We start from the raw sequence: 26,282 nt of genomic DNA, 5'->3' as shown, positions 1-26,282 counted from the left end.
CGATTTCTTCTCCCGGTCTCTCCCCAACGCACCTCTCCGTTCCCCTCGCCTCCGATTCCTCTCTCTCTCTCTGTCCCTCTCCTCTTTTACGACTGATAGCTTCAGATGTCCCACCTGACAGTTTTTAAATTAAAATTACATTTTTTTTTTATATTTAATATTATTACACCATCAGACCGCCATTACACTTTTCCTCTCGCGCACCCCCTAGAGGCAGCTCGCGCACCCCCACTTTGGGAATCCCTGGTCTATGCAGTGCCTGTTTCCCCCGTCTTCCCTATCTGTTTGACCCCTGTGGGGCTAATCTGAGCTGGTCTGTGTTCACCTAAGATGGCAGCGACCAGGGCCTCCGGTGCAGTCACCCCGCCACCTGGAGACACGGGGCTGCGGGGACTGAGCGGGCTGATGGCGGGGGACACCACGGCGACGGGGGAGACCAGTCGCTCCTTCTTAGCAGCAGAGCAAGGGGAGCGGCTGCGAGTCTGGCATTCTTTGGAGCGAGGACAGAGGCTGAGGCCCTGCAGGGAGGGCAGGGGTTTGGTGGCGAGAGCAGAAACAGCTGGGCTGCGGCTGCGACGATGGCGATGGTTGTGTTTTCCAGTTTTGGGGCTCGGGCTGCGGGAGTTTGGGGCCAGCAGAACCAGAGTGCTGTCATCTTCTGAGCTGGCGTCTGAGCAGTCGGAGCGATGCGCGGTGGGGCTGTGGACTGGAATATTGATCTGTTTAGGGTGGAGAATTCAAGACAGGATAAGGGTGTTATGAGCGACGTTGCTGGCAGTTCTTTCCTGTCACACTGGTTTTCCCAGTTTGGTGTGATATAACGTGACAAGCCTGCACAGACCCCTGACTTACATCAAAGTATTAGGGGAGTGACTTGACTTGCTTGAGACTTGGACCAAATGACTTCAGGTCGGGTGTCTGCTAGATAACCATAGGTCTGCTGAAACGTACGACAACTCTCACGTGACTCGCTGCCCAATGACCTATCCTAACCACAACCACTCCACGTCAAATCCCTCACCACAACCAGCTCACGAGAGCTTTGGAAATTAAAGGTAACTAATTTGACGTGACCCTCTTGTCCCTGCAGCCCGGTCCAATAAAACTTTCCCAGAAGAGTGAAGGTTCCTAGTCGCATATGTCTGTAATGCTTGGGTGTCTCCATACTTATACCTACCATATGTGCATACATCCATTCATGAATACATCATAAGAAGCAGTGAGATCTGACTTTTGTTACCTGTATTGGCGTTGACAGTCCAACAATGCTGTTCATATTATGACTGTAGTAACCCAGGATGTATTCACAGTCATCTCTCGGCAAATCCTCCTCTGAAAATGTCACCTGGTGAAGAAAGGAACGTAAAGAAATGAACCCTGAATTCTGCTGCTGCACAAATTAAATGTGTGAATTTGAGTGTCTGACACACCTGTGTTGCATGCTCTCCCTTGGCCCATATGTATGCCTGGTAATCTTTGTGATGTCTGAATCCAACCTGTGCAGAAGTAACAAATGGAAATCATTTTAAACACTGACGCCGGCCATCAAATTGTAAGAATTGACCCTGAGCTGTTGAGCAAAAACAATCAGACAATTACCTTGTATATTGCTACCCAGTCCCATGAGCTGCGCTGATAAGTTGATGCAACAGTGAATCTGACTGTAGCATCTGAGACTTTACACCATTCCTTGTTTAACTGCAGCTCCACCAGAGGCATATCCACCTTGAATGGGAACTAGAAAATAGAGCACAAGGCAGTTGAATAAAACGTAAGCAAGCGATACAACGAGAGATGTCATTCAAAAATTGAGTACAGCGTATTTCAAGGAAATATTGTCTCACATCCAGTGAAAACACGGCAGAAACAGGCTTGTGGTCGCTGACGGTGTAGCCCATGTGACTTCGGTACACATGCTGTGTCACTTTAGTCGCCCCGCCCAACCACGAGGTCAGACCCCGCTGCAGCGCTGCATTGTGGGTAGGAACTGTGGAGCCGGTACGACGAGGGCGCCAGAGGATGCGATCTGTCCACGCAGGTTTCCTCTTCTTTGCACTGACAGAAAAGAAGCAAATAAAGAACAGACTGTCATGGTGGGCAGCAACAATTTAACAGGCCTCGGCCTCTAGAAAAATACAATATGATAGGGGGAAGTTTACGATAAAGGCGAGTGGACGAACCTGGTGTCGTAAGTATGAGTGCCCACATCAAACTTATAGGTGGGTGGGAATTTGAGTGGTCCCTCAATGAAGCCCTCAAGGATGGACTCTGTGTTTTTAGCCATGTTGAGCTGTGGAGTAGACAAATGATGGGAAAGGAAGAGCAGGTCACACACCTGGATGACTTTTATTCCCCCTGACATAAGGGGATGTTTGTTCACTTTGTTTGAGAGCGCTCTCTGCTGGTCGTAGTTGATGACCAAAAAGCAGGTGTCGTAAAGCCTTCAAGAAAAGGTCGAGGGGCGAATGATTTAAAATGCCTCACCTGATCTCGCTCCCACAGAAGTGGCAGTTTATTGCTGTCGATGGCACATTTCACCACATGGATGTCATAGTCTTCAATACGGAAATTTAAATCCCCAAACCAAAAAACGACACTGGGGACAGAAAAGAAGAGGGACACATTTCAAAATAAAAAAGGAAGGATGCCGTTACTTTTTACTTCCAAGAGGCAATTGTAAAGGCGCTTTTGAACAATCTATTTTACTTCATGTTCATTGCTATCCCAAGAAATCAGTAACATTCTTGGTCAAATAAAATGTGAGGCTTGAAGCTCAAGACACATAAAAGATCATATCCTGAGACCTTTAAGATAGCTGAGCTTCTCATCGTGTAATATGGCATTTAGGTGCAAATAAAAACGAAATACAGAGTATGCTATGCATGACTGAATGCAATATTTATCGATGGACAATCTTCAGCTAAACTAGTCAAAGTCATACATAAAAAATGATATCACCCACTCGTGGTCCAGCACACCAGTGGCAGTGCCTCCTTCAAACTGCTGCTGCTGCAGGATGCTTTCAAAGTCCTCCATCCGCTGTTCCAGGTTCCTCATGTGAGCTGGCAGGTGACAGTTGAGAAAGCACACTGGGTGGCCAAACACTGTCATCCTCGCGCTGACACCCCCTTTATTCCCCTTAGAATGAGAAAAAAAAAAAGGGTGAAGAGAGGACAGGTTGGGAAAGGGATCCCTTCAGGGGGGGGCTGTGGTTCAGGAGATAGCTCGGCTCGTCCGCCAACGGCTCTTTTAGTGTAAAGCCCTTTGAGTGGTCCGAAGACTAGAAAAGGCGCTGTATAAATGCTAGGCCATTAGCGTGAATAATTAAATATTTTCATGAATACGTTGAGCCAGCGTGTATCAACTGTGTTCAGGGACAAAGTCAGGATGGTTGTTTTCTGACCGAGTCACAGAACCAGAAAGCCAGACAGCCTGCTGCTGCACTGACCTCAAAGAGAAGGAGACTGCACCAGCAGCAGCCAGGGGTGATGCTGACATCAACACGCACAGGAAGGTCACACACTGACATATGCACCCAGGCATGCACGCGCCTGCTGGCAGGAGGGAGCACACAATACCCCCATCCCCCTAAATTCCCACTGACACAAACCCGCCACAAATTTAGTAACGGAACAAATCTCAGAGTTAAGAGCAGATCACACGTACCCAATATCCCCCAAGTCCTGTGCGTGTGCTCTCAGTCTGCACACCTCTGAGGAACGGAAGATGGCAGAATTTAGAGAAAACCAGCAGCAGCACTCCCTGCATACGCTGGGATGCCACCTAAAGGGATGGGACAGATGCAAAATATGACATCAATACAGTAAACTAGAGTTTATAATGGCAAAGAAAAGGGATAGGAGTAAAAACAAAATCTACAGTATGACAGATATGATGAGATTTAACTCCTTACTGACCAAAACATATCCGAAAGGACTCAGCTTGTCCATGCAAAGCTCACTCCACTGGTCTGAGAAAATAGCATCCTTCAGTCGCTTGTTTATCATGGAGTTGACTTCCTGGAGTCTGCGTGGTGCCAGAGAAGTAGAGAAATGTCATCAACAAGTGAAAAAAAAGAGGACAGTGATGGGTAACAGGCGGAGACGCATCAAAATGAACACAGATGACTGAGTGGGCACCCGCAGCTGTCTCCCTGGCACTGCTGAGCCTGGTGGAAATACTTGCTTACCCGATGATAAACATGTCAACGCTCCCATCTGAAACATTTGGTCCGAACAGAGATGTGATGTCATCTGGAGGGACAGCTGATCCCACATTCCATGTGACGATGTACACCCTGTCAGGGATGAGAAACAGTGAAAAATGCTGCATTCGATTCAAGTACTATATGTTGTGCACTGTGAAAGAGGAGATAATCTGTGCTGTAATCCTCAGCGCAATAGCTGTTATCAGCTTTGTGTATATACACTCAGCATATAAAGGTAGGCACAATTACCTCGATGATGACTAAGGTGTGTGTGTGTGTGTGTGTGTGTGTGTGTGTGTGTGTGCTAGAAGAGAGAAAGAGATGGAGCTAAACACCAGAGGCAACACAACTCAGAGCTGCTGCTAACATTTATAGAATCAGTTGATCATATTGTCTATAAAATGACAAGAAATAAATGGAAAAAAAGATTCATGATTTTTGCCATCACATAAAAACAGTTTTCGCAAAAGAGATATAGATATAGCGTTTTTGTTGCATATTTCAGCAAAATCAATACAAATCAATTATTTACAGTCCTGACTTTTTCAAAAGCATAACATGGGATTTGAGATTAGTTCCATTCATTTTAAATGCATATAACATGAGAGTCAATGTACAGTAATTGGACATTTGGAAATATAAACTATCCCAGGAAAAAGTTACATTTGTTTGTTTTTGTCAAATGTTTGCTTAAAATCATGTTATTTCTGAACACAACCTGTTTTGAAAACTTCAAGAGCACTTTCATGAATAAGATCTGAGAGCTGGCTGTTTATTTTAATGTCAGAAGTGACCTAATTCACATTTTCCTTTTCAAAATGTTCTTGTTTTCTTCGTGTCTTAGTCTCATTTCCACATAACATAGCTCAGCAATGTTTGCTGCTCAGCTTTGAGCAGCAAACTCCCAAGTCTTAAAAGCCTATCCAGAACACATATCTTCTCCTTCATCTCCTTCTGACAACAAAATGTGTCTGTGTGACTTCACCAGGTTCACAAAACTCAAAGTGAAATTTGCAGCTTTGATTCATGTGACATGTAAAGGTGTTATAAATTGTCTCACCTGAAGTCATTGCTTTCTGCACCTGGCTTCTCAGACTGCACTTGGTTCTGGGTGGAGCTCCCGGGTGAGGGGGTCCTCTGAGGCTGAGGACCGAGGCTGGGTTTTGGGCTTAGGCTAGAGTTCAGGCTGGGATTGGGATGGGGCAGGCCAGGGTTAGGGCTCAGGTAAGGCTGGCTGGTGTAAGACTGAGGGCTGCGGGGACTCTGAGGACTGTGACGGCAGAAGGGGGACTCTGTCGGGGAATGTGACAGGACGTTGGCACTCTGAGGTCCTGAGATAAAAACTGGGATTAAATCTATTTCCTTGGAGGGGTCCACTGAGATTCTGGTCGACTTCGGAGCAGGTTTAGTTGCGAGAGCAGTCGGTCTTGGCCGGCTTATGCTTACCAGTGTTGCTGGGGTGGTTCCAGACTTTGGCTGCGTTGACTGCATTTGGTCCGTCACTATTACAGGTGCAGCTGCAGCCTGCATGATGCTCAATCCACACTGTTTCTGGGGCTCCTCTGATGGGCTGATGTGAGGTGGTTCCTGGACTGCGAACTGTGGCAGTGACGCCGGACTGACTCCGATCCACGCGCAGGGTCCAGGTTGCACTTTGGGTCCACAAGGGTCAGTGCTGATCTGTTTCTGCTGCATGCGATCCATTAACCTGCAACAGGCAGCATGTGGTTAATTATTACACATTCATCTTCAAAGACAAGTCAAACATTAAAGCAAGACAATGAGAGGAGAGCATTCTTTGCCCTTTATCGTGTCTTGAATCAGACTGCACCCAACAATCAGTCAGTGAGTCCTGAGTACACCAGTGCAACAGCAAAGGGTTTGCAGGCACTGAGCGAATGCATCCCATTACATTGAGCACCTGTCCACATCATGCTGCTCAGGCATCACTGGTGACGTTGGCGTGAGTAGGCAATGGGGCCGAGGCAGTGACGGAAGAAGTATTCACATCTCTGTTACATCATTGGTAATCATTGGATTATAACAATGGATGCATTAATGTGCAAGCTTTACTTCTTCTGTTGCAGCTGGTAACTATGTACTGCTGAGTGGCTCAATCTAATCCATCATAATTGATTTTGTATTAGTAATTTGAATCTGCTGTTAAAATGATACTCACTTATTGGGCTAAGGAACAAACTTTGTACCTCCTTCCTCGAATATATCCTTGTTGCCTAGCAACTTTAATTAGCCTTCTGACCCTTTCACAAAGCAAAAGGCAGAATTGTTCATCATGAGATCTCAGTGTGAGCCGGGTTACTGCCTGTCTCAGGGATTATCCCTGGAGGTTATAGGTTATATAGGTTATCCCTATCTCAGAGCACAGTTCACACACAGCTGCAGATCAAGAAGCACATCAGACAATGTCAACAGACTCTGTAGGTCACAAGGAGGAGGACACGGGCCTCATGATAGGAGGACAGGGGCCTCTCTCCTCCCACCATCTTGTTTACGTGCTCCCTGCACACAGAAATTATACACCTCTTGTTAATCATTCATGAAATGCAAATTAGGGTATCTCAGTAACAGAGCATCTCATGTGACCGCAGTCCTAAACGGAGCGTTGACTAACGGCGATAAGCAGGTTTGTAATTAACTCACTTTAAAAGTAAAAAAAAAAGGCAACTTTGAGAGCAGCACAGTAGTGGGCCGTCTTTCACATTGCCATCGTCCATGAGCCTGAATGACAGCTTCATTATCTTCAAAGGTGCGAGCGTGGACTCGTGAAGAACACCACAAAGCACAACTACATGCGAATTAAAACACAAACACGGAGCTGCAGTGAACACGTCCTCGTGAAAACATCCGTCTTACCGTTCAGGCGTTTTTTTCAAACCATTATTTCATTTCCAAGGTGAACCGCAAAGGTGATCTCTCGGTTTCACGGAGGGGAACATGCATCAGTCCGCTTTCTGTCTCGCACGCCAATCAACGCGACGGAGATGTCACACAAAGGCCAACCACGATTTATAGTCTCCGACCCAGCCAGCCTGCAGGACGGACGCGACCTGTCGGTGTAGCCTGAGCGGACGTCTCCGTCACGGTGTGGACCGCGCCGCGGGGCTGTCAAGACGGGAGGCGGTCACGGTGGATGCGTCCGGACTCTTTCATGTTGATGTTTACACTGAGATACAACACCGCTGATTGTTCCTCATCCTACACGTCACTGTCTATAGCAGAACAGCTGGGCACTTTTCGGTCAGCATCCCGCCTGCACCTCCGGAACACCGGCCGTTCAGCGACCCGTCACGCGCGCTCTCAGTGCAACTCGCTATCTCTCTCACCCCCCTAGCTCTCCCTCCCTCTCTCTCCCTCTTTAATCATCTCTCTCTCCCTCCCTCTCTCTTTCCCTCTCTCTCTCTCTCTCTCATCCTCTCTTACACTCACCCTCCCTCTCTCTCTCATCCTCTCTCTCTCATCCTCTCTTACCCGCACCCTCTCTCTCACCTACATCTCTCTCTCTCACAAATATCTCACAGAAATAATTGAGCAGCTGTCCTCTCAGTGACGCATTAATCTGGCATGAGTGAGTCACTGGTGGGGGGAATTGATCAGCATGCCAATATTTAAATTCCGGTCTGGCAAAGCTACCCATCTGTGAAATGCAATCAATGAAGCTTATAGGCCTAAAGTTACATTGGTCACTCTGTAAAAATGTGTTAAACAGTAATTTCATTATCAAGTTAAGATTTTCCTGATTTCTTGAAAAGATAAACTGTGATTATTATTATTACTATTATTATCGGGATCGGGCATATATGGATGGATGAACTGTGCAATGTGTCAATATGCCCATTAAAAGAAATATTAAAAAATTATAATAATTTAAGGAATTATTAGCATAAAAATGAATTATATGTACCTCCATAAAGTCTATAATAAAAGCAGAGGCAGAGAATCTCTCACAGAGAGCCCCTAATGTATGTCAAGCTCACCAAACACTTTTTGCACATTCCGGTCAGTAAACACTCCGTGTATTCTAAACTCAATGCCCCAAGATTGAAACAGGTTTTGTGTTTGTGGGGCAGCAGCAGCTCAGTTCGTGGGAACTTGACTCAGGAGCCAGAGCTCCAGAGGGGCCTTTGAGCAAGTCACCGAATCCCCGAACCCTGTATCGTAGCTGCCTGCTACTCCTAATGCTGAAATGGGCTAAATGCAGAGACTAAATGTCCAAACATTGTGCTCTGCTGCGTTCAATTGTGTGCGACAATGAAAGTTGAAGTCTTGAGCCCAAGGCAAACACAAACTGTATCCATGGCCATAGTTTTAAATAAAACGTGAAGAGCCGCTGAATAATGTATCAGGCAAAAAATCACTTCAGCATCTACAGTACCATTTAGTTTAATCATCAGTTATCGGTAGACAACAGCATGTTAATGGAATGGATATTTATTACATTTGCCTGCAATACTCACACTGGCAGGCTCTCAACAGCATCATGATAACATTTGTTCCCAGATTCTCTACGGCTCTGACGGGGATTCATGCAGATGTGTAATCTCAGTGGAATGTACTGATCCTAAGAGCCAGCTGTCCACTGAGAGCACAGACACCCGCAAGTCCCCGCTCATACACTAACCAATGCAAATACTGCATTTACAGTAACATAATGCGTCAGCCAGATACATGAAGTACTAAATAGCAACTCTAAGACCAAAGACAAAATGTAAATATTAAGTTGAAAAAGGTGAGCAATATTATCTCTCAGACCTCATGCTTATCGGTGCAATAATTGTAAAAATTGAAAGTCACTGCCAATCATGAAAGCTGTCAGACTCTACGGTCGCTTTTTGGTTTTGACCAGGCCTTTCTCCACCAGGCAGCGGTAGAACTCCTGGATGTACGTGTACACACACTTCCAGTCGGGCTCCTTCATCCGGACTAAGTCGTCGGCGTCCAGCAGAGGGGGGCAGCCAGCGAGCCTCCTGCAGAGAGACAGAGAGAGAGCGAGAGAGCGAGAGAGAGCCACTGATAAACAACTTGAGACAAGCTATGACACAGAACTGTGAAGTCATTCTTTAAATCTGCACTGCTTGAGTTTGTTCCAGACAAGATGCATCTGCCTCTTCATATAAGGAATGACAGCTCACTCTGCAGTGTTGAAAGCCAGCTGGAAGTTTTCCCTGGGCTTGTTGGGGTTGAGGATCGAGTACTCAAACGCGTCGGGGAAGAAGCGGTGCACCAAGGCGCAGAAGGCTATGCCGTCTTTCCAACTTGAGGAGAAGTTACGGATGTGCACCCCCTGTTTCACACCAGAGGGGAATCAGTTTAGAAGAAATAGTGACACAAAAAAAAAAGAAGCCATACGAGGCAGAGCTATGCATAGCTCCAGTGGGCAATAATTCAAAGACACAGAGAGTCGGGGCATGTTTACCTCATATGGCTCGGTTTTGGCTCTGCACCAGTCCAGAAGCATCTGTTTGACATTTTTAACGTTGGGTGCTGCAGCAGGAGGACATTTCTGAGCTGAGGCTACAGCGGGACTGGCCTCGCTGAGGACACGAGACAAAGACAAGGAGGTACACACCGCATGTACAGACAGTATGGCTTCTCTCATCTTTTTACTTGGGAAAAACGTTTTTATTTCCTTTCTTGGGTGGATTACTTAACACACAGGAAGACTTTGTTCTGCAGCAATAGAGCTCCTATTAGATGTTTAAGACACTGATGCTGGCAGGCTTCAGCAGGGGCACCACACGAAAACAGGATTTACCTCACACCATGGAACATTTTGTGGACATGGCTACTTAAGTTCCAAAAGGAAAGTCAACATTGTTTGAATAAAAAGTCATTAAAAATAAGAATATGATTAGGGCATATCTGGGATTACATTTTTTTGAATCTGTTTTGTATAGTTAATGAACCCAAACATGCCAAAACTGAGCAAATCATAGACTCACCTGCCTGCCGATGGAGAGGGCTGACCTGACGGCCCTGAAAAGATGCAGAGAATCAAACCAACATCAAGAAGCTGAAATCCTTTCAATGAAACACGAGATATCACAGCGTGTCTTTATAAACGCACTGTTCGCTGGTGGCTGCTGGGTCATGGATGCTCTGCCTATGCTGACAGCCCCGCCTGTTTTCCCTCCTTTGCTCAGGCCCTGCTGCCTCAGGTCCTGCTGCCTCGACCCCCGATCCTGCTCCCGTTTATCTGATGAGAGATGACGTTGGATTTAGAATACGGAGACAGTATTATGGTAACTTGCATGCGGGAGCAAGTATCAGATTTTACCTCTCTTTTTCTTGAGCAGCTCCCGTAACGCAGCACGTATCATTCGCCTCTCTTCGAAGTCGGTTGCATTATCCAGCTAAAAAAAAAGACAAACCGCTGGTTAACGTTAATGACCGGGTTAAAGGTCACCTAATTTGAAGTGAGAAAGGTCTCAGTGTCAGAGTGATGAAAGGAGATCTCACCATCTTGTTGAGAACCTCTTCATCCTCAACAGCAGCCAGTTCTTCGCTGGTCACCGATGCGGATCCAACATCAGTTTTTGACTCCATGTTTGAGGAGCAAATCTACTGGATGGTGCAAAAAAGAGACACAGATTATTCACATAGAATTGAAAATGTTTGAATTATCTGCACAGACCGAACAGACCAGATACTTTTTGTTATTTACAGCAAACAATGAGCAAATGTCACAGAGCATAAAATCACACTGCAGTGATTCAAATACAAACAGTTGTGAGAGTCTTAGGAGACACAAACCGAGCAGCCGTGCAAGGAGATGTTTGTCTTGCTCAAGTAGTGTATCTCAGCAGCCAGCAGAAACAGAAGGGGGGAAAAAAACACGTACAAATATAGTAATGCAGTGGACCGAGACCATTCCTAAAATAATCTGATAACAGCGTAAAGATATGTGCTCAGACGCAGCGAGAAAGGAGTCACAGTCGGGCCTAATGGCACAAGACAGGAAGGATGAAGTGATGAACGGTGACAAACACACATTGATAACGTTGATTTGTGGCTGTTAATCGCTCACCTGTTTTCAGGATGCAAACGTGTGCGTCTGGTGGACGTCTTTGAGCTTCTTGGAAGTTTTCAGCCTCTCGGCAATCCTCCTCGAGACTGATCTGGGGAGCAGTGAGAGCTCGGCGTTGACATCACACCTCACGCTTCGCAAGGACGCATGTTTGGAGAGCAAGTGGAGGTTGCTTACACGAATCACCCAAGATGGGAAGGAGGAGGAGGAGAAGTCTCCGTCACCCTCAGGAGAGTTTCTCCTCCTCTTGTCACTGATGATTTCGTGTGAAACTTTATGGCACCAAACTCGATATGAAAATACAGATTCTCACTTGGTAACACTTCATTTGGAGGGTGCAGCAGGCGACTCTTTTGGGCTGGAAAACAAAGAGTTAACAGGGGGGGGGGGGGGGGGGAGAGTGAGGAGCACTGCCTTATTCAGGCAAAAGGCTGACCAGTAGCACGGTGTTTACAGAAGTAGAGGAATCTTTAGAAGAGAGAACAGAGCGCACACACACACACACATCTGGAAGAAAACACCATTAGCAAAACACACTCTTCAGCTTCTACTGTGATTGTTTATGTTCAATAGTTAAGGCAGATTTAGGGAACATCTAACAAATCAGAAAGCAGACAAACTGCTCCACCAAGTGGTGAACACTGATAACTACATCTAAATAGCCTCAATGTATGACAACATGGACTTGTACAGGCCAGAGTAAGACCCGTCTTTGTTTCTGGAGGGAATTGCTGACTCCATTAGTGGATTCATTGATTAGTAGATTGACAGTGTTTTGTGAAGAAAAAAAGATGAAACATTTAACTGGTTCAAACTTTCCAACATAAGGATTTGCTGATTTACATAATTTCAAAAAATTGTTGTTTCGAAGAAATGGCAATTTAAAGTCTAACTGTGAACTTTCAATGGAAGCCTTCTTTTTCTACAGAATAAATGCGTTGTCATAATCTACAGATTTTTCGACAATAAAAATAAACTTTAGTTGCAGCCCTGAAGGCAACTTTGTCTGTATGGTTTTCACCATCACAATGTGTTGTATATTCCCGAATGTTAGAGTCGTTTTACATGCACTGAAAATGTTAACAATTAAGTTAAAAACATAAGCGGTAAAAATAGCCTTTTATAGCATCAGAAAAACACCCAAAACATGTACTTGTCCATTGTTATTTTTATTCAAGCAATTGCAGATCCTGTGTACATGAATCACCCATATATTTGGCCCTCAAAAGAAGCACCTGCTGTTGGCATTCAAAGTATAAATCAAAAAATCTGATAAAATGAGAAATAAGATCACTCCGTTCTTATCTACAGTATGTCCAAATAAGGCATGAGGCAAATGTTTCATTCTTAAATCAGTATAGTTTAAACCAGCCACATACGACTCTAAAATACATTATCATAAAACGTCTATTTACGCCAAACTAGCTTTGCAAACAATCAAAACAAGTCCGTACGAAGCCTCTTCGTACCTTTTAAGTGCAACAGTTTCTCCGCCCCACACTCACAATCGACATGTGACCCACGAGAACAAGCAGCCAAACTTCCACCAGCTGGAGATCGTTTGAATGAGACCGAACGATGAATTTGATGAATGATCAATAATGTGTTTTAAAATATTTTGACCCACTGAACACAGAGAAATCCATCGTTCCCATGTTGTAGTTACTGAAAGGCTGCTTGATCTCAGTCAAATAGTTCATAATAAACCAACAAAAGGGCGTAACAGCTCCTATTTAACAGCTGAGGTATTCAATAATGTAAAACGAGTGAAGTGATCTGCTGTACATAATCTTTAAACCTGTAATTGAGAATTATTAAACTGCAACCTAAAACCGTTTCATACCTTTCTCTCACTATTTTTAATGACCGAAAAGCACCTCGTGGTTATTTATGATGCTTTGGAGAATGATATTTTATAAATGATCAGTTATACGTCAACTGAAATCTTTCAGCGTACAATCCTACTGGTAGTTATTCTTATGGAAATTATGGCGAGTGTCATTAAAATAAAAACGTTGACGTATGGCGTTGTTATTGTTGTGATCTTGTGAGAGCTCAACTGTATGTGAGAAGTGATCAAGTCAGTATTTCGACACAGTGTGACCAAAAAAAAAAAAAGCTTTCAAAAGACGTTTGGTAAACCGTGAATGTAGGCGGGAGTGCACAGTAACAGACAACCTGGATGACATAAGACGCTTTCAGGAGCAGCGACATGCAGCCTTCTGCATAGTATTCATGACTTTCCTCTAAAAAGAGAGACTAGTCTGTACTAATATTACATGTATGCATGTACAAGACACATGAGGACCAGAAGCTACAAGCATAACAAAGCCAGTGACTGCTGAAGTCGTTCAAAAATAAATATTTTCTTCCACATAAATATATTTTTTTTTAAAGGAATAAAATGTGTTTTGTCACCAAATAAATAACAAAAATCATATTAACAAAATGTTTCTCAAATACTGAGAACATTGTCCAGCAGAGGTCAGTTTTTCAACTTAAAACAATGAACCTAACCGCTGACATTGGCTGGGATTTAAGAAGCAACCTTAAAGGACATCCTCTCGTTCCTCTTCTCTTCCACAGGGAACAGACCGCTATAGCTGCGTGACACTCCTTAGAGCACTCGTGAACCTAATTATCGAGGAGAGCTGTTGTAAAAGATTGAAAATAATTGGAGTAATTCTTCAGGGAGTTGCCCGAGAACAAAATATAAGCCTTAAGTGGGAAGTCACACTGAGGTTCATAGAGGGAGGACGAAATACACAGATTTAAAAATGTGCTCCGGTGGAGGAAAAGACGAAATCTCCTCGTTAACTTCTGCCTCGAAAAAGTTTAAGCGTCCTCATTTAAACAAGCTTCGTGGTTCAAATGCCAACAAAAAAAAACAAAAGCTGCCAAAAACCCAGTCCCTTACCATGACCAGGTGAATGTCAGGGACCAGTACCATGAATAAATATCTTTCATACTAATTGTGCCCGTTCAGATTTGAGGCGGAGGTCTCTCTAAGCCTTTAACGTCACACTATAGAGCCCTCTGCCAATGAGAACGTTTTCACAGTGTAGTATGAGTGACAGTGTGAATACCTTGTGAGGTATTAAACAGTTTAGTGTGCTCACGCATGCATATACCGCTAAAGGCTATGGATGAGTGATTTACAGATGAAGGAGAGAGGTTATCCATCACCCTGACATATAAAGGCTACCTTTAGCTCTCCGCGGACTCCACTTCTGTGGAGAAATAAAAACTGTCACATCATCACTGATGACGGCCTTAAAAAGTCACTCACCCTCACATAGCCAGGATTTTAATCACTTTCTTTCAAAGTTTTATCCTCTCCTTCATCTTCTCCATTCAGTCCATCTTGTCTTCCTGTTTCTCGCACGTTCTCTGCTGCTGATGACACGTCGGTTCGGATGCACTAGCTTTGTCCACCCGTCCGGACTTCTCCGCTTTGGCCCTGCGCGCGTCCAGGAAGCTGACGATGAACTCGGAGTTCTGATAGATGAGCATGCCGGACAACGTCAGCACGGCGCCGGCGCAGCTGAGGGCGGAGAGCTCGGTGCCGAAGAGCAGCTGAGACAGCAGCAGGTTCCCCACCACGCTCAGGTTGCCGAGGATGTGCAGAGTGACGGCGGAGGTGAGCGTGATGACGCAGCAGCTGGCCAGGTTGTACATGACGGAGCCCAGGCAGCTGAGCAGGATGAAGACCCATAGGTGGCAGTCGTAGTGAAACGGCGACTCCAGCAGAGCCCAGTTCTCCAAGGCCAGAGCCGCCACGGCCAGGATGCAGAAGCTAGGAATGGACATCAGGTAGAGCAGGAACACGGAGTTGATTTTCTCCTCCTGGAGTAAGACGCCTGAGGAAACAGAGAACGGTATGCGACGGTTACAAACATGACTTTGTGTTTATTGACATAGACATGACTCATATGTAAAACAAGGTTTAGTTAAGCTTGAGGTTCTCTCGCTGAAGTAAACATAGAAGTGTAAGCAGTGGTTACAAACATGACTGTAAAGCAAAAGAACAAAGAGAGATGTCGAGAACAAAACTTGTTTTTCTTTTACTGCACTTCCTACTTAGAAGAAACATCCGTTTCAGCAACTACAAGACCTGTTCCTACTGGAATATACAGTATTAGACTGTTCAGGTGACATAACAAGGTTCCTGTGTTTCTTAGTCTGAATAAGAAGGACAGACTTTATCCTGTTTACTTATCTGCTCATTCAAAAGTTTACAACAAGCTCTTTACAGACAATTATGCAAAACTCCTGTTTGGAAACTTGAACAGAACACGGCTTGATGTCTGACATGTAGGGAGCTATAAAATATTTTCATGTTTCAGAAAGAGCTAAGGCAGCTTGAACACTACAGAGTACCGAACCTGTAACAAGTTGTAACCTGTATGAGGGAAACTGTTACAACAACAAGTGGAAGACGATGAAAATAGGGTGTTGAAACTTGAGACAACGTCGCCCGGCTAGTTTGGCACTTCAGGATGGACTCACATGTTTAGTCATGATTAAAAATAAAAGTAATGAGCAGCAGCTTCGACCTGCTGGCCGTCCATTACTAATTCTGCTCCAAATGCAAACGCAGAAATAAATTTTCCTTTTCTGTATTCATCCATTTACACGGAGCAGCGCTACTGGAGTATTTGAACCGATGACCCGATAGTCACAAGCCTGACCCAGTAACCACGAGGTGCTCCTCTGTATGCAGCATTACATCCTTCTGACGAAAAACTGTAAGAAATTTCAGTGTAGAATTGTATGTTTAGAAGTTATAATAAAAGTGTTTAATGATTCATAATTAGTCACAATCATAAGTGTTTTGGAAATGCATAATTAAGATAAGCATAAAGATGTTTTAGGATTAGTAGCTAGAAGTAGAATTTGAGACATGAAGCTTTTGCCAAAAGTCGCAACGTCTTATCTTTTATATAGAATGTATTAAGAACGAAGGGACAGAGAGACTTTTAGACAGGCGATTACAGGGTGGACCTGGGAGTTAGCCAATAGGAATTGTGATGGACAAAAGGGGAGGGGTTTCAAACAGGATGTGGGAGGTTTTATTTAAGTCTTTTTTTCTCGTCTTGGTCGGGCTCTCGGCAGACAGACATGTTTTTACGGGCTGAAGAGCTAAAGATGAGTTTTTTTGCGCGAGGGTTTTCTTTTGTTTAAATATTCCATAGAAGTCGTGTACTTCACTGTATAATTGTATTTGCTTCAGTAGGATTAAATTCCTTTTAATTGTAAACCAGTTTCGGTATTGTTATTGCGATGCCGCGCTGCATGGTACAGGCTTGCTCTCATGGTGGGGCAGTTCTGGCCCTCACAAAAGCGAATATCTGCTTAAGTGTTATGTAACGATTAAATACAGGGCCTCTACTGTATATATTTTTAGAATCTCATAACCTTCTTTCCCCCCCCCCCCCCCCCGTCTCTGACAAAGTTGTGGAGACTAATGACATTATAGAAACTAATCCTCTGGACACTGAGGCTAACTAAAGAAATTCCTTCCACGAATGCTTCCCTGAGAGCAGGGAACATTATGTTATGAGGACATTGGATACATGTGTACTCATCCCATCTGACATCAGTTCAAGAAAGGAATCCGTCTCTTTCCCAGGTCACGTTCACTAAAACTGACCAGACGATCACTCTTTTAAAAACAACACAACAGAGCAACACATCTCCAGGATGTGAAACTCCGCCCATTCTTACTCATAAACCATCAATGTTTGTATCGTGCTCCCTAAGAAACCAGAAAATATGACACTGACTTTCCACCTTAACGTATGAGTGTGTTACTGGACTGAGGAGTGAATCACTAAAAAGTTCCAGGACCACAGACTGCTGCGGTGTACTTGGGGGGGACACTAAAATAACCTCTGATGTCTGAGCTATGAGATGAAATTTCCAGTAATAAAAAAGGGTATTTAACTTATAAAAGGCTACTTTTGACAGCAAAGACAACAGAAAATGTGACTTACTCTGCTGAATCGACTTGACGCCCCTCAACATGGTCGCTGCAAACACAAAGAAGCAACCGGTCTGATCAAACTGGACTTCTCCCATGATGCTGAAGGAGGCTCCCAGGCAGATGGGCATCATGGCTGTGTATTTGAGGATGTGATGTTGCTTGCCCAGGATCAGCGTGGAGATGGCCAAGGTAAAGAGCGGGGTGGTGGTGTAGATCATTTGTGCAAACGACAGCTGGACATAGTTCAGACCCATGTTGCCGAAAGCAATACTGGCACAAAATGTCAGACTCAATAGGAACACCTTACATTTTGCGCTGGGGGTCAGGTCCTGTTCCCAGGCCCCTCTGTGGCGGATCACCTGCAGCTTGATCAGCCCATAGTCCACCACTATGGCGGTCAGCATGTGCAGCGCCGACAACAGCAGAGGGTACCTGAAGTTGTAAACGGCAAATATCCATTTGTTGAGGCTGGAGATGGTGGTCCCCGTCACGAGCCAGACAATAACAGCTGACAGCAGATGGAGCATCTCTGAGGGTGGCCTCCTCCTCCCGCCTCTCTCTTGCTGAGTCGCCTCGCATTTTGAGAAGCCATCGGCGTTGATCATGTTCGTATCATTGTCCTCTCTACAAAGAAAACATGTTGAGTCCGCGCCTCTCATCCTCCATTTGAAAAGCATTATCAAAACCGGACACGCCTCGCGAAAACAACCTGCGACACAGCTGTTCGTCTCCTCTGCGGCGTTATTATAGCCAGTTTTTGTTGATCAGTAAAACCTGCATTTTATTTAAGCACCGCCCACAGACACGTGTTTCTATTTTGGTTGTGTAACTTACCCCGCACAGGCGAAATTAATGACATATGCCGGACTATGGCAGACAGACAGATGAGACCACGAGCACAACAGATCCTTTGACAGTATAAAAAGGTTAAAGTTAACCGACCTCTGCTACGGACTGTCACGTGACACTGTCATGTCTCGAGCTGTCATGCTAACGTTAGCTAGCGACCCCTCTCCGAAGCTAACTGTTATGTTTGTATCTAACGTTAACAGTCACTCTGGCGCGTGACGCGGTGTTAGCTTAACGTGAACGTTAGTCACAGTGCGGTCAGTGGCGTGTCTCACAATCAGCGCGTCGTCGTCTTTACCTTGTTCTCCGACGTGTACCTTGCAGTAGGAGCTGGCTCAAATCGTGGCAGCGGCAGCTAGTACAGGCACTTCCTGTTGCAAGCTCAGTTGCCACGACTTTCCGTGGCAGCTGGGCCTGCAACAGGAAGTTGTCCGTGGCAGCTGGGCCTGCAACAGGAAGTGATTGCCACTGTATGTGACAGCTGCCACTAGCATCTTGTGGCAGCTGCCAGCATTTCGGAGCGGATTCCGCCGTAGTTTAGCCTTTATTTTTTCGTTATTTGACATTATATGACAATACATTAAGGTCATTGAAGGCATGACTGTTGGTAGTTGTAATTAGTTTATTTAAAAAAGGCCGAATTATCATGGTATGGCCACTCGTTTTTGTCAACAAGCTAATTGCGGGCTAACTTCCCTTGAAACCTGTTACCCATGGCAACGATAAACACTTTCACGCTGCAGACTAAAGGAATGCAAATTATAAATATGGATGGATATGCAATGTACTGTTTAGAGTGATAGCAATCCATATAACATGTTGACTTGGATATATATACGCAGTATATAGATATATATACAGTATGCAACAAGTTGTTGCGACAGTTAACACCGTTGTGTGGTACCTGCCACTACTTTTCGCGACAGTTTTCACTGTTTGCGACTGGTACCACTAGCATCTTGTGGCAGCTGCCACTGTTTCGGAACGGATTCCGCCGTAGTTTAGCCTTTATTTGTCGTTATTTGACATTATGTGACAATACATTAAGGTCATTGAAGGCATGATGAAGGCATGACTGTTGGTAGTTGTAATTAGTTTATTAAAAAAAGGCCGAATTATCATGGTATGGCCACTCGTTTTTGTCAACAAGCTAATTGCGGGCTAACTTCAATTGGTACTTGTTGCCCAAAAAAAAGTCATGTTTGTTCCAGCGAGCAACTGGGACAACCAGGTATGTGCAACATGAGTGGCAACTCAACTCTATTTTATTTATATAGCACTTCACACACAACACAGTGAAAAGTTCAGTTTTATGTAAGTAACTTATGATTCGAGGGAAAATACATTTTGGAATATTTGCAATTGACGAACCTGATGAAATGATTGTGGAATATTGGAAGTTGTCCCACCTCTGTTTTTTCATAGGGTTTTCCATGACCACATAAAGAACTACCAATGGGTTCAATGCTCAACTTGCAAAAATTGGCTGCATTTTGAGTGTGCTGGTGTGGAAGGTGACTGGACATCAAAGGATTTCTTTTGTGGATGCAACATTGTCCAAGATGTGTAAGAATCATCTCATTCATTCGTTGATTGATATAAAAGTGACAATTGTTTTAGTTGTGTTTGATATAAATTAGGGAAGAATTTCCCTTAGTATCTCCAATAATTTTCAGTTTTATGTTCTATATTAAAGTGTCATATATTTAACATAATTCATGGATCACTGGAGTTAACACATAATAACATTGTAAAATTAACAAATAAATAAATAGACAACGTAAAAAAGACTGTTAATGACAAATAAATATACGATTACCCAAACAACATTCATAGCCTTTAGCGATTTACAGTATATACTGGCAACAAGCTAGTTATATATACAGTATAACCAATGTAAAATTTGATACATGGTAATTAAAGGTGTATGTTGTAAAACTACAACATGTAAAGATTTTCGTCAAATTCAGGCAATGCTTCTGTCTTAAACAGAGACAACATCTTGGAGTCTGTTAAAGCAGAAGAAATTCTTCAGGATGAAGAAATAAAGGTAATAACATACATTGTACATTTTCTCCAGTGAGCTGTACAAAGGTTTTTCACATAAAAATGGTATTCACTAATTATACATAACACTGAATCTACAACTACATATACATCTTATATTTCAGGACTTGGAAAGAAATCTGCAGAGTGGGCATTTTCTCTCCAACAGAATGTATCTGTGGAAACACAGAGGATTGGATGCAGCCCTGCGAAAATATCACAGTGAACATTTCACTTTATTCAGTGACATGAAGGTAGAGTGTGCTGTTTTTGTCTTATTTGTACACACAGCATTTTAGGCAGAGGAGGGGAAAAGGTAGGACTAGATTGATAGAGAAATGTTACCGTGACATTTTCTTGTTCTCCTCTTTCAGGATGGTATACAAAAAGTGTTTTATTTGTTTCTTATTTACTTGTTTTCCCAGACAGAACAGATTATCCAACGTCTGGAAAGACTACTGTCAGTGCCTGGAACTGTAGCTGAGAAGCAGCTATTCATCACAGAGGTCATTTTGCCAGAGGTGAGCTATTGAGGATGTGTACCAAATTAACAATTACCGGTAGTTTAAGAATTACGTTTACAGCAGAAAATTAGTGAGTTATTAATGGCATAGGCCTCCGAGAGATACAAGTGTCAATAGACATTTGAGAACACCATTTGGAGAATATAAACCAAAACTACAACTGGAAGAATAACTTAGTATCAATGTGCTAACTTAACTGGGTAACCTGGTACAGGTAAGTATCAATTTAAATGAAATATAAATGTATGTATGTAATGACTGACAATTAACATTTGGTAAAAACTGTCAAATTGATTTAACATACTTTATAATTATTATTATCGATACATTTTTGTAGGTTGTGATTCAGTGGTTGCAAAAGACCAGCAACATGTGCAGATACCAGGCAGAGTCTGTGCTGCTGGAGAACACATATAAAGAGAAAAGGTAGACCACATGACTTGTGTTTGAATTGTGGGTGAGCATGCATATGTGTAACATCACGAAATCCATTATGCTAATCCTGGCTAAGAGTGGTTTTGCATGTGAAGTTGACATAACTGTAATGACTGAATGTGGCAGTGGTTCATTTACAGATAATATATTTTTTTTCAGTGCTCCAGAGTTGTCAACAAGTGACAGAGAAAGCACAGAAGAGGTAAGAAATGTTAAAAATCTTTGCAGTCAGAGACACAGATGCTGGTGCGTAGTTTGATTTACAGTGGCTTTATTTCTGCATTAAACAACAAAGCAGAGTATATTTGATTTACCGTAATCCACAAGACAAATTCTATTTTTTGCTGAAATAACTTTTAACGGATTCATGTGCTCAAGGGCGACACCTGATGGCGGAAACCATGCAGCACATTCACAAACATCAGAACTTCATATTATGTATTGCATGCATGTACAGGAATAACAATTAAGCTGAATATAAACCGATTAGATGAATGAAGTAGAATCCAAAAATAAGAAATAATAGATTTTGGGCTGCCTGATAAACAATAAAAAAAATGGATTAGCATGAAATACTAAAACTGTAAATATAAATGAATGTCATTTAGCCTTTCACATAAGATCCATCATGAAGGTATTGTCTGTTGCATGATCATAAGACAATATATTACATTACAGTCATTACAGCAATTTTGGGGTTAAGTGTCTTGCTCAAGGACACATTGACATGCGACTAGCAGAACCAGAGCCAGGGATTGAACCGCCGACCCTCTGATTGAAAGATGGCCCTGCTATCCCCTTAGCCACAGTCGCCCTATATAGAATCACTTCACTACTTAAATTAAGCAGCTTTTGTGAACTCACAGGATATCTAATAAGATTGGTGCTTAATTATGTGCATGGATTAAGCTCTGGCTAGAATTGGTTTGCAACTATTTATTGTCAGCATTAATTTACATAAATAAATACAGGTAAATCTTATTATATACTGCCATTCAATTTGAAAGGCTCTCGATGGAACCCATCCAGCATTACTGTTTGTTCTTTGTTGCTTATTTCTCTAAATAGAGATTTGACTTTTAGATGTTGAATGACACATATGTTGACAAAGACAACATTTGTTGTTACAAAACATCTATTTGTTAATTAGGTACTGTAAATGCTGTACAAGTTTGAAGTATTAGTTGGTTACAACACCAATATACAATAAATACTTTGAGTACACTTTATTCTTTACTGCAGGTAAATGTTCTTCTGAGAGACAGCCTGGCTGCAGCTGACTGGTGTCTCAAGACACAATTTGATGGAGGGTTTAAAGTTCCCGCTGTCCTTTCCATGGATGAAAAGGAACAACAGGAAGCCCTCCAGGAGCTGCACAACTGTGATGACCCGAGTGAAGAGTCTCCAGCAGAGCTTTTCACTTTTGTTTTTGACAAACAGAAGGACTATAACAAATTCTGCACAGACCTTATTGATGAAAACAATTTGAAAGTGTTTTCGAGGTTTGAGGAGAAATAGTTAGTCTACATGTGCTTTACAAGTATTGTAACTCACTAATCTGTCACTGTCAATGTATGTTCGTTTAAATGTCTGTATTTTGTTGTGTTATTATTGACAATACGTCAAATTGTTATTGTTTGTTCAATACATTTTTTTTTAAATAAACCATCGACCAAACAGCCGTGTCACCTTTCCCAAAACTTGTGACAACCCACACGTTATATGGATTGCGGTCAACGGAAAGGAAGTGGCAGTAGCGGGTCATTTGTAGGTCATCTAAACTGGATATAGATGTTTGGGGTCTATATCTGTGATTGGTCATCTGTGGTTTACAATAGCTGGAATGATGTAGATCAAGCTTCATGTGATCAGGTTCTTCTTACTGCCTCCCCCAAACTACTGTCCTGTTGAGACAGACAGGACAAACAGAGAAAAAAAGTTGTACACAAATTGTATTAATATATCCATACATAAAAATATATTGATATAGATACATACATACACATACTGTATATATATATCCAAGTCAATAGGTTATATGGATTGCTATCACTCTAAACAGTACAATGCATATCCATCCATATTTATAATTTGCATTCCTTTAGTCTGCAGCGTGAAAGTGTTTATCGTTGCCATGGGTAACAGGTTTCAAGGGAAGTTAGCCCGCAATTAGCTTGTTGACAAAAACGAGTGGCCATACCATGATAATTCGGCCTTTTTTTAATAAACTAATTACAACTACCAACAGTCATGCCTTCATCATGCCTTCAATGACCTTAATGTATTGTCACATAATGTCAAATAACGACAAATAAAGGCTAAACTACGGCGGAATCCGCTCCGAAACACTGGCAGCTGCCACAAGATGCTAGTGGTACCAGTCGCAAACAGTGGCAATCACTTCCTGTTGCAGGCCCAGCTGCCACGGACAACTTCCTGTTGCAGGCCCAGCTGCCACGGAAAGTCGTGGCAGCTGAGCTTGCAACCGGAAGTGCCTGTACTAGCTGCCGCTGCCACGATTTGAGCTTGCCCTTTCTCGTACCTTGGCAGCATCACTCGCCTAAAAACAACCGAATGAGCCGGTCAGACGAGGCGGTGGACGCGCTTCAGTGTGATTGGATGGTTTATTTCAAGGGCGATGCCACTCATTATCTGTGGGCGGGGCTATGGGCATGGTGCAGGCTGAATGTAACCTCTCTCTGCTGGGCAGGGTTTGAGCCTCACATGGTCACGAACAGTGGTGTATAAAGTACTTGTTGGAGCTATTTATTTGATATTGTAGTTTGTTATGTCATTTATAAGTAGTATTGTTTAATTATTGCAGATGTTTCATATATTAAGATTATTTTTCTCTTTAATAGTAATTTGTTTAGTTATATTATATTTTGGGTAATTACTGTGGGCACCTGTTGCACTGCACAGCACGACAGAAGTTTGTTTGCTTGTTTTATTTGCTTTATTCAATAAATACACAAAAATGGAATCCTGCTTGGACATTTTACTCTCTTCTGGCTGCGTAAGGATACCGACCACGGTGCATCAGTGGCGTTTGATTATTATTTGTTTAAGTTTGATTTAGCCGACAAATGGCCACTACAGTACTCAAAAGCCATACTTGAGTAAAAGTAAAGATACCTTACTGGAAAACTACTCCAGTAAAAAGTCACCTATTAGAATACTACTTGAGTAAAAGTCTTAAAGTGTCTGATATTTATTGTACTTAAGTATCAAAAGTAATTTTCTGATATTAAATGTACATCATAACCTGAACATTAATCATCATATCGGAACACATGAAGTGTTCAGGGTGAGTTAGTACGTTAGCCAGCAACAGCAGGGTTTAATGTTTGAAATGCAAATAATTAAAAGACAGTTAATCAAATCGGAGACATCAGTGCAACATCACCACCACATACAACTCAACAGTGGACCTGTACAGGCTTTAAACAATGTAAATATTTACAAGAAATGGGAACATCACCATAAAAGTTGTGATATTACTGAATTAGCATTTCATATTATTTATTTCTTGTCAGATGAGACATTTCTGTTTTCTGGTTGTTTATTTTCCACTTATGACAGCAGTGATCCCAAGATAAATATATTGTTGGCATCATGACAGACCCTGCTTCTCTGGACGTCTTCTGTATCATCTCTCCCTTGTGAGTTAAACGGCGTGAACAACATTGGTTTGACAGTAAACAACAGCAGGTCTCAGCTTTACGTTTTTATTCGAGCTCACAAATATAACATTTCTGAGCTCATTGGGCACAAAAGGTGAGTTCACATCATGTTTCAGTAAGTGTCCACAAACTACAGTACTAGCTAGGTGAAGAGGCTTTCCACTACAGAAGTGCTGAAGCACTCTAAAACCATGCATAGCTATATGATGCCATGGAAACCTTTGAGATTATGTAGCATGTACCTGCAGGAAAACATAACATTGTGCTTTATTCAAACAACACCTTATTTGCATCATCAATATTACATATCGTATTCATAATTTCATTTCCCTAACATCTCAATAACAGGTACACAATCTCAACTCCATTTAAGCTTATGTACACACAGACAGAGTTTAAGTAGTGCCCACAATGTGAATGTTCAAGTAATGTGAAACAATATTTTCATACAGTGAGTATACATTAGGCAATTCTATTTCTATTATATTCTTGCTATATACAGGCGAAAAGCAACCAGGCAATTATTACCACCCTATTATAATACACAACAAGCTACAAACTATAAATAATAGGTTAATATCCGTTATTGTGTAAATGTACTACCAATGTACACACAAAACATCAGCATATGTAATCTTCTTTAATTGTTTTTCTGGTCCTTGACCGATGTGTATAAATCTGATTTCTTTACATAACTATCATTCAGCTCATGGAGAACTGTCACCAAAACATACTTTTTGTGCTGCAGAAAAGTATTTTCTTCTCAAGTGACATTGTGTGCAATTATGTTATTGCTGACATATCCAAACAAGGGGAAACCGCGTTTGTTGCTACTTATCAAGATGACGAGCCCTGATCATTTGAATAAAACTGGAACAAAATATAAATTACCCTGACGTATACATAGCTCGCCGGATTTCTATAACCTGCACAGAATCTCAGAGATTGGTTGTGGTTTGTGATTTAGTGCTTCATTACATAATTAAGGCTGAACCTACCATTGAGCACCAGCATATTTTCTTGCTGAAGTAAATATCCCCCAGGCTAAGCAGACTTGTACTTCAGTGGGTCTTCAGTCTTGAGATATTTTAAGTGGTACTCCAGTGATTCACTGTAACATTAAGTTTGGGGACTTGTGAGAGACACATTTAAAAGACAGTGGTCAAAATAGATACAGCAGAGATCAAGACATCCTCACTTTTAGTCCTTAGTAATGGCGAAGCTCCAAAAATGCTGGATCCTACATTTCCCATAATACAAATCAATGGTGTCTTTAGTTGGACCCTCCCAGCTTGGTTAACTTTTCAAACTCCAGCCGAGAGTAGAGCCTGTGAAAACCCTTCACAACCGTTTTCACAGGCTGTGGTAATCTTCATACTCGTAAATAGTGGAGTGTCCCTTTAATGAAAACAAGATCACGTGGAAGCAGCAGTTGTCTATAAAACAGCGTGGTGTATTCAGTCAGTCGTCCATCCAAAGAGAATGAGCTCAACTTTGGTTTTCATGT

General features: G+C 42.6%; 4 protein-coding genes across 7 annotated transcripts; 1 reads left to right on the top strand and 3 right to left on the bottom strand.

Moving 5' to 3' along the window:
* Positions 1 to 248: 248 nt before the first annotated feature.
* inpp5ja (inositol polyphosphate-5-phosphatase Ja) lies at positions 249 to 7,152 on the bottom strand (the record flags this gene model as incomplete). Its single annotated transcript, XM_079289043.1, has 13 exons — positions 7,082 to 7,152; positions 5,268 to 5,915; positions 4,190 to 4,297; positions 3,918 to 4,026; positions 3,667 to 3,783; positions 2,963 to 3,138; positions 2,485 to 2,596; positions 2,181 to 2,290; positions 1,845 to 2,055; positions 1,600 to 1,737; positions 1,431 to 1,496; positions 1,241 to 1,345; positions 249 to 719 (listed from the first exon to the last, which is right to left on the bottom strand). The coding sequence occupies exons 2-13, from the start codon at positions 5,909 to 5,911 to the stop codon at positions 249 to 251; spliced, it is 2,367 nt and encodes a 788-aa protein (XP_079145169.1). The 5' UTR covers positions 5,912 to 5,915; positions 7,082 to 7,152.
* A 1,551-nt stretch (positions 7,153 to 8,703) lies between these two features.
* Positions 8,704 to 11,551, bottom strand: smtna (smoothelin a). Of its 2 annotated transcripts, XM_079288898.1 has the most exons (9): positions 11,430 to 11,551; positions 11,253 to 11,338; positions 10,685 to 10,786; positions 10,503 to 10,578; positions 10,293 to 10,421; positions 10,168 to 10,201; positions 9,642 to 9,759; positions 9,358 to 9,509; positions 8,704 to 9,192 (listed from the first exon to the last, which is right to left on the bottom strand). In XM_079288898.1, the coding sequence occupies exons 3-9, from the start codon at positions 10,769 to 10,771 to the stop codon at positions 9,045 to 9,047; spliced, it is 744 nt and encodes a 247-aa protein (XP_079145024.1). In that variant the 5' UTR covers positions 10,772 to 10,786; positions 11,253 to 11,338; positions 11,430 to 11,551; the 3' UTR covers positions 8,704 to 9,044. The 2 variants fall into 2 exon arrangements, with proteins under 2 accessions (XP_079145024.1, XP_079145025.1); XM_079288899.1 differs by lacking the exon at positions 11,430 to 11,551 and having other exon boundaries at positions 11,253 to 11,372.
* An 851-nt stretch (positions 11,552 to 12,402) lies between these two features.
* Positions 12,403 to 23,653, bottom strand: slc35e4 (solute carrier family 35 member E4). Of its 3 annotated transcripts, XM_079289316.1 has the most exons (4): positions 23,635 to 23,653; positions 18,386 to 18,404; positions 17,249 to 17,862; positions 12,403 to 15,112 (listed from the first exon to the last, which is right to left on the bottom strand). In XM_079289316.1, the coding sequence occupies exons 3-4, from the start codon at positions 17,841 to 17,843 to the stop codon at positions 14,607 to 14,609; spliced, it is 1,101 nt and encodes a 366-aa protein (XP_079145442.1). In that variant the 5' UTR covers positions 17,844 to 17,862; positions 18,386 to 18,404; positions 23,635 to 23,653; the 3' UTR covers positions 12,403 to 14,606. The 3 variants fall into 3 exon arrangements, with proteins under 3 accessions (XP_079145442.1, XP_079145443.1, XP_079145441.1); XM_079289317.1 differs by lacking the exon at positions 23,635 to 23,653 and having other exon boundaries at positions 18,386 to 18,546; XM_079289315.1 differs by lacking the exons at positions 18,386 to 18,404; positions 23,635 to 23,653 and having other exon boundaries at positions 17,249 to 17,965.
* LOC306792245 (uncharacterized protein) lies at positions 19,389 to 23,297 on the top strand. The gene is made up of 8 exons (XM_079289318.1): positions 19,389 to 19,401; positions 19,513 to 19,653; positions 20,080 to 20,137; positions 20,259 to 20,387; positions 20,559 to 20,654; positions 20,995 to 21,083; positions 21,252 to 21,294; positions 22,335 to 23,297. Coding segments are annotated over exons 1-8 (834 nt in total). The 5' UTR covers positions 19,389 to 19,399; the 3' UTR covers positions 22,611 to 23,297.
* Positions 23,654 to 26,282: the final 2,629 nt, after the last annotated feature.

This window comes from Melanostigma gelatinosum, assembly GCF_949748355.1.
Source record: "Melanostigma gelatinosum genome assembly, chromosome: 18".
NCBI lineage: Eukaryota > Metazoa > Chordata > Actinopteri > Perciformes > Zoarcidae > Melanostigma > Melanostigma gelatinosum.
This window is presented reverse-complemented; position numbering and strand designations above follow the sequence as displayed.

Bases quoted from the DNA above. Each gene is read 5' to 3' on its own strand.
- smtna (XM_079288898.1), bottom strand. From the start codon at position 10,771: ATGGAGTCAAAAACTGATGTTGGATCCGCATCGGTGACCAGCGAAGAA. The intron at 10,202-10,292 runs GTGCGTTTATAA...GCATCTTTTCAG, and splicing joins CCAGCAGCCACCAGCGAACA to GGCCGTCAGGTCAGCCCTCT. The intron at 9,193-9,357 runs GTGAGCTGTCAT...GTCTCTCTGCAG, and splicing joins CTGGCTTTCAACACTGCAGA to GAGGCTCGCTGGCTGCCCCC.
- slc35e4 (XM_079289315.1), bottom strand. From the start codon at position 17,915: ATGCTTTTCAAATGGAGGATGAGAGGCGCGGACTCAACATGTTTTCTT. The intron at 15,113-17,248 runs GTAAGTCACATT...CTGTTTCCTCAG, and splicing joins CGTCAAGTCGATTCAGCAGA to GCGTCTTACTCCAGGAGGAG.
- LOC306792245 (XM_079289318.1), top strand. The intron at 19,654-20,079 runs GTAAGAATCATC...TGTCTTAAACAG, and splicing joins TGCAACATTGTCCAAGATGT to AGACAACATCTTGGAGTCTG. The intron at 21,084-21,251 runs GTAGACCACATG...ATTTTTTTTCAG, and splicing joins AACACATATAAAGAGAAAAG to TGCTCCAGAGTTGTCAACAA.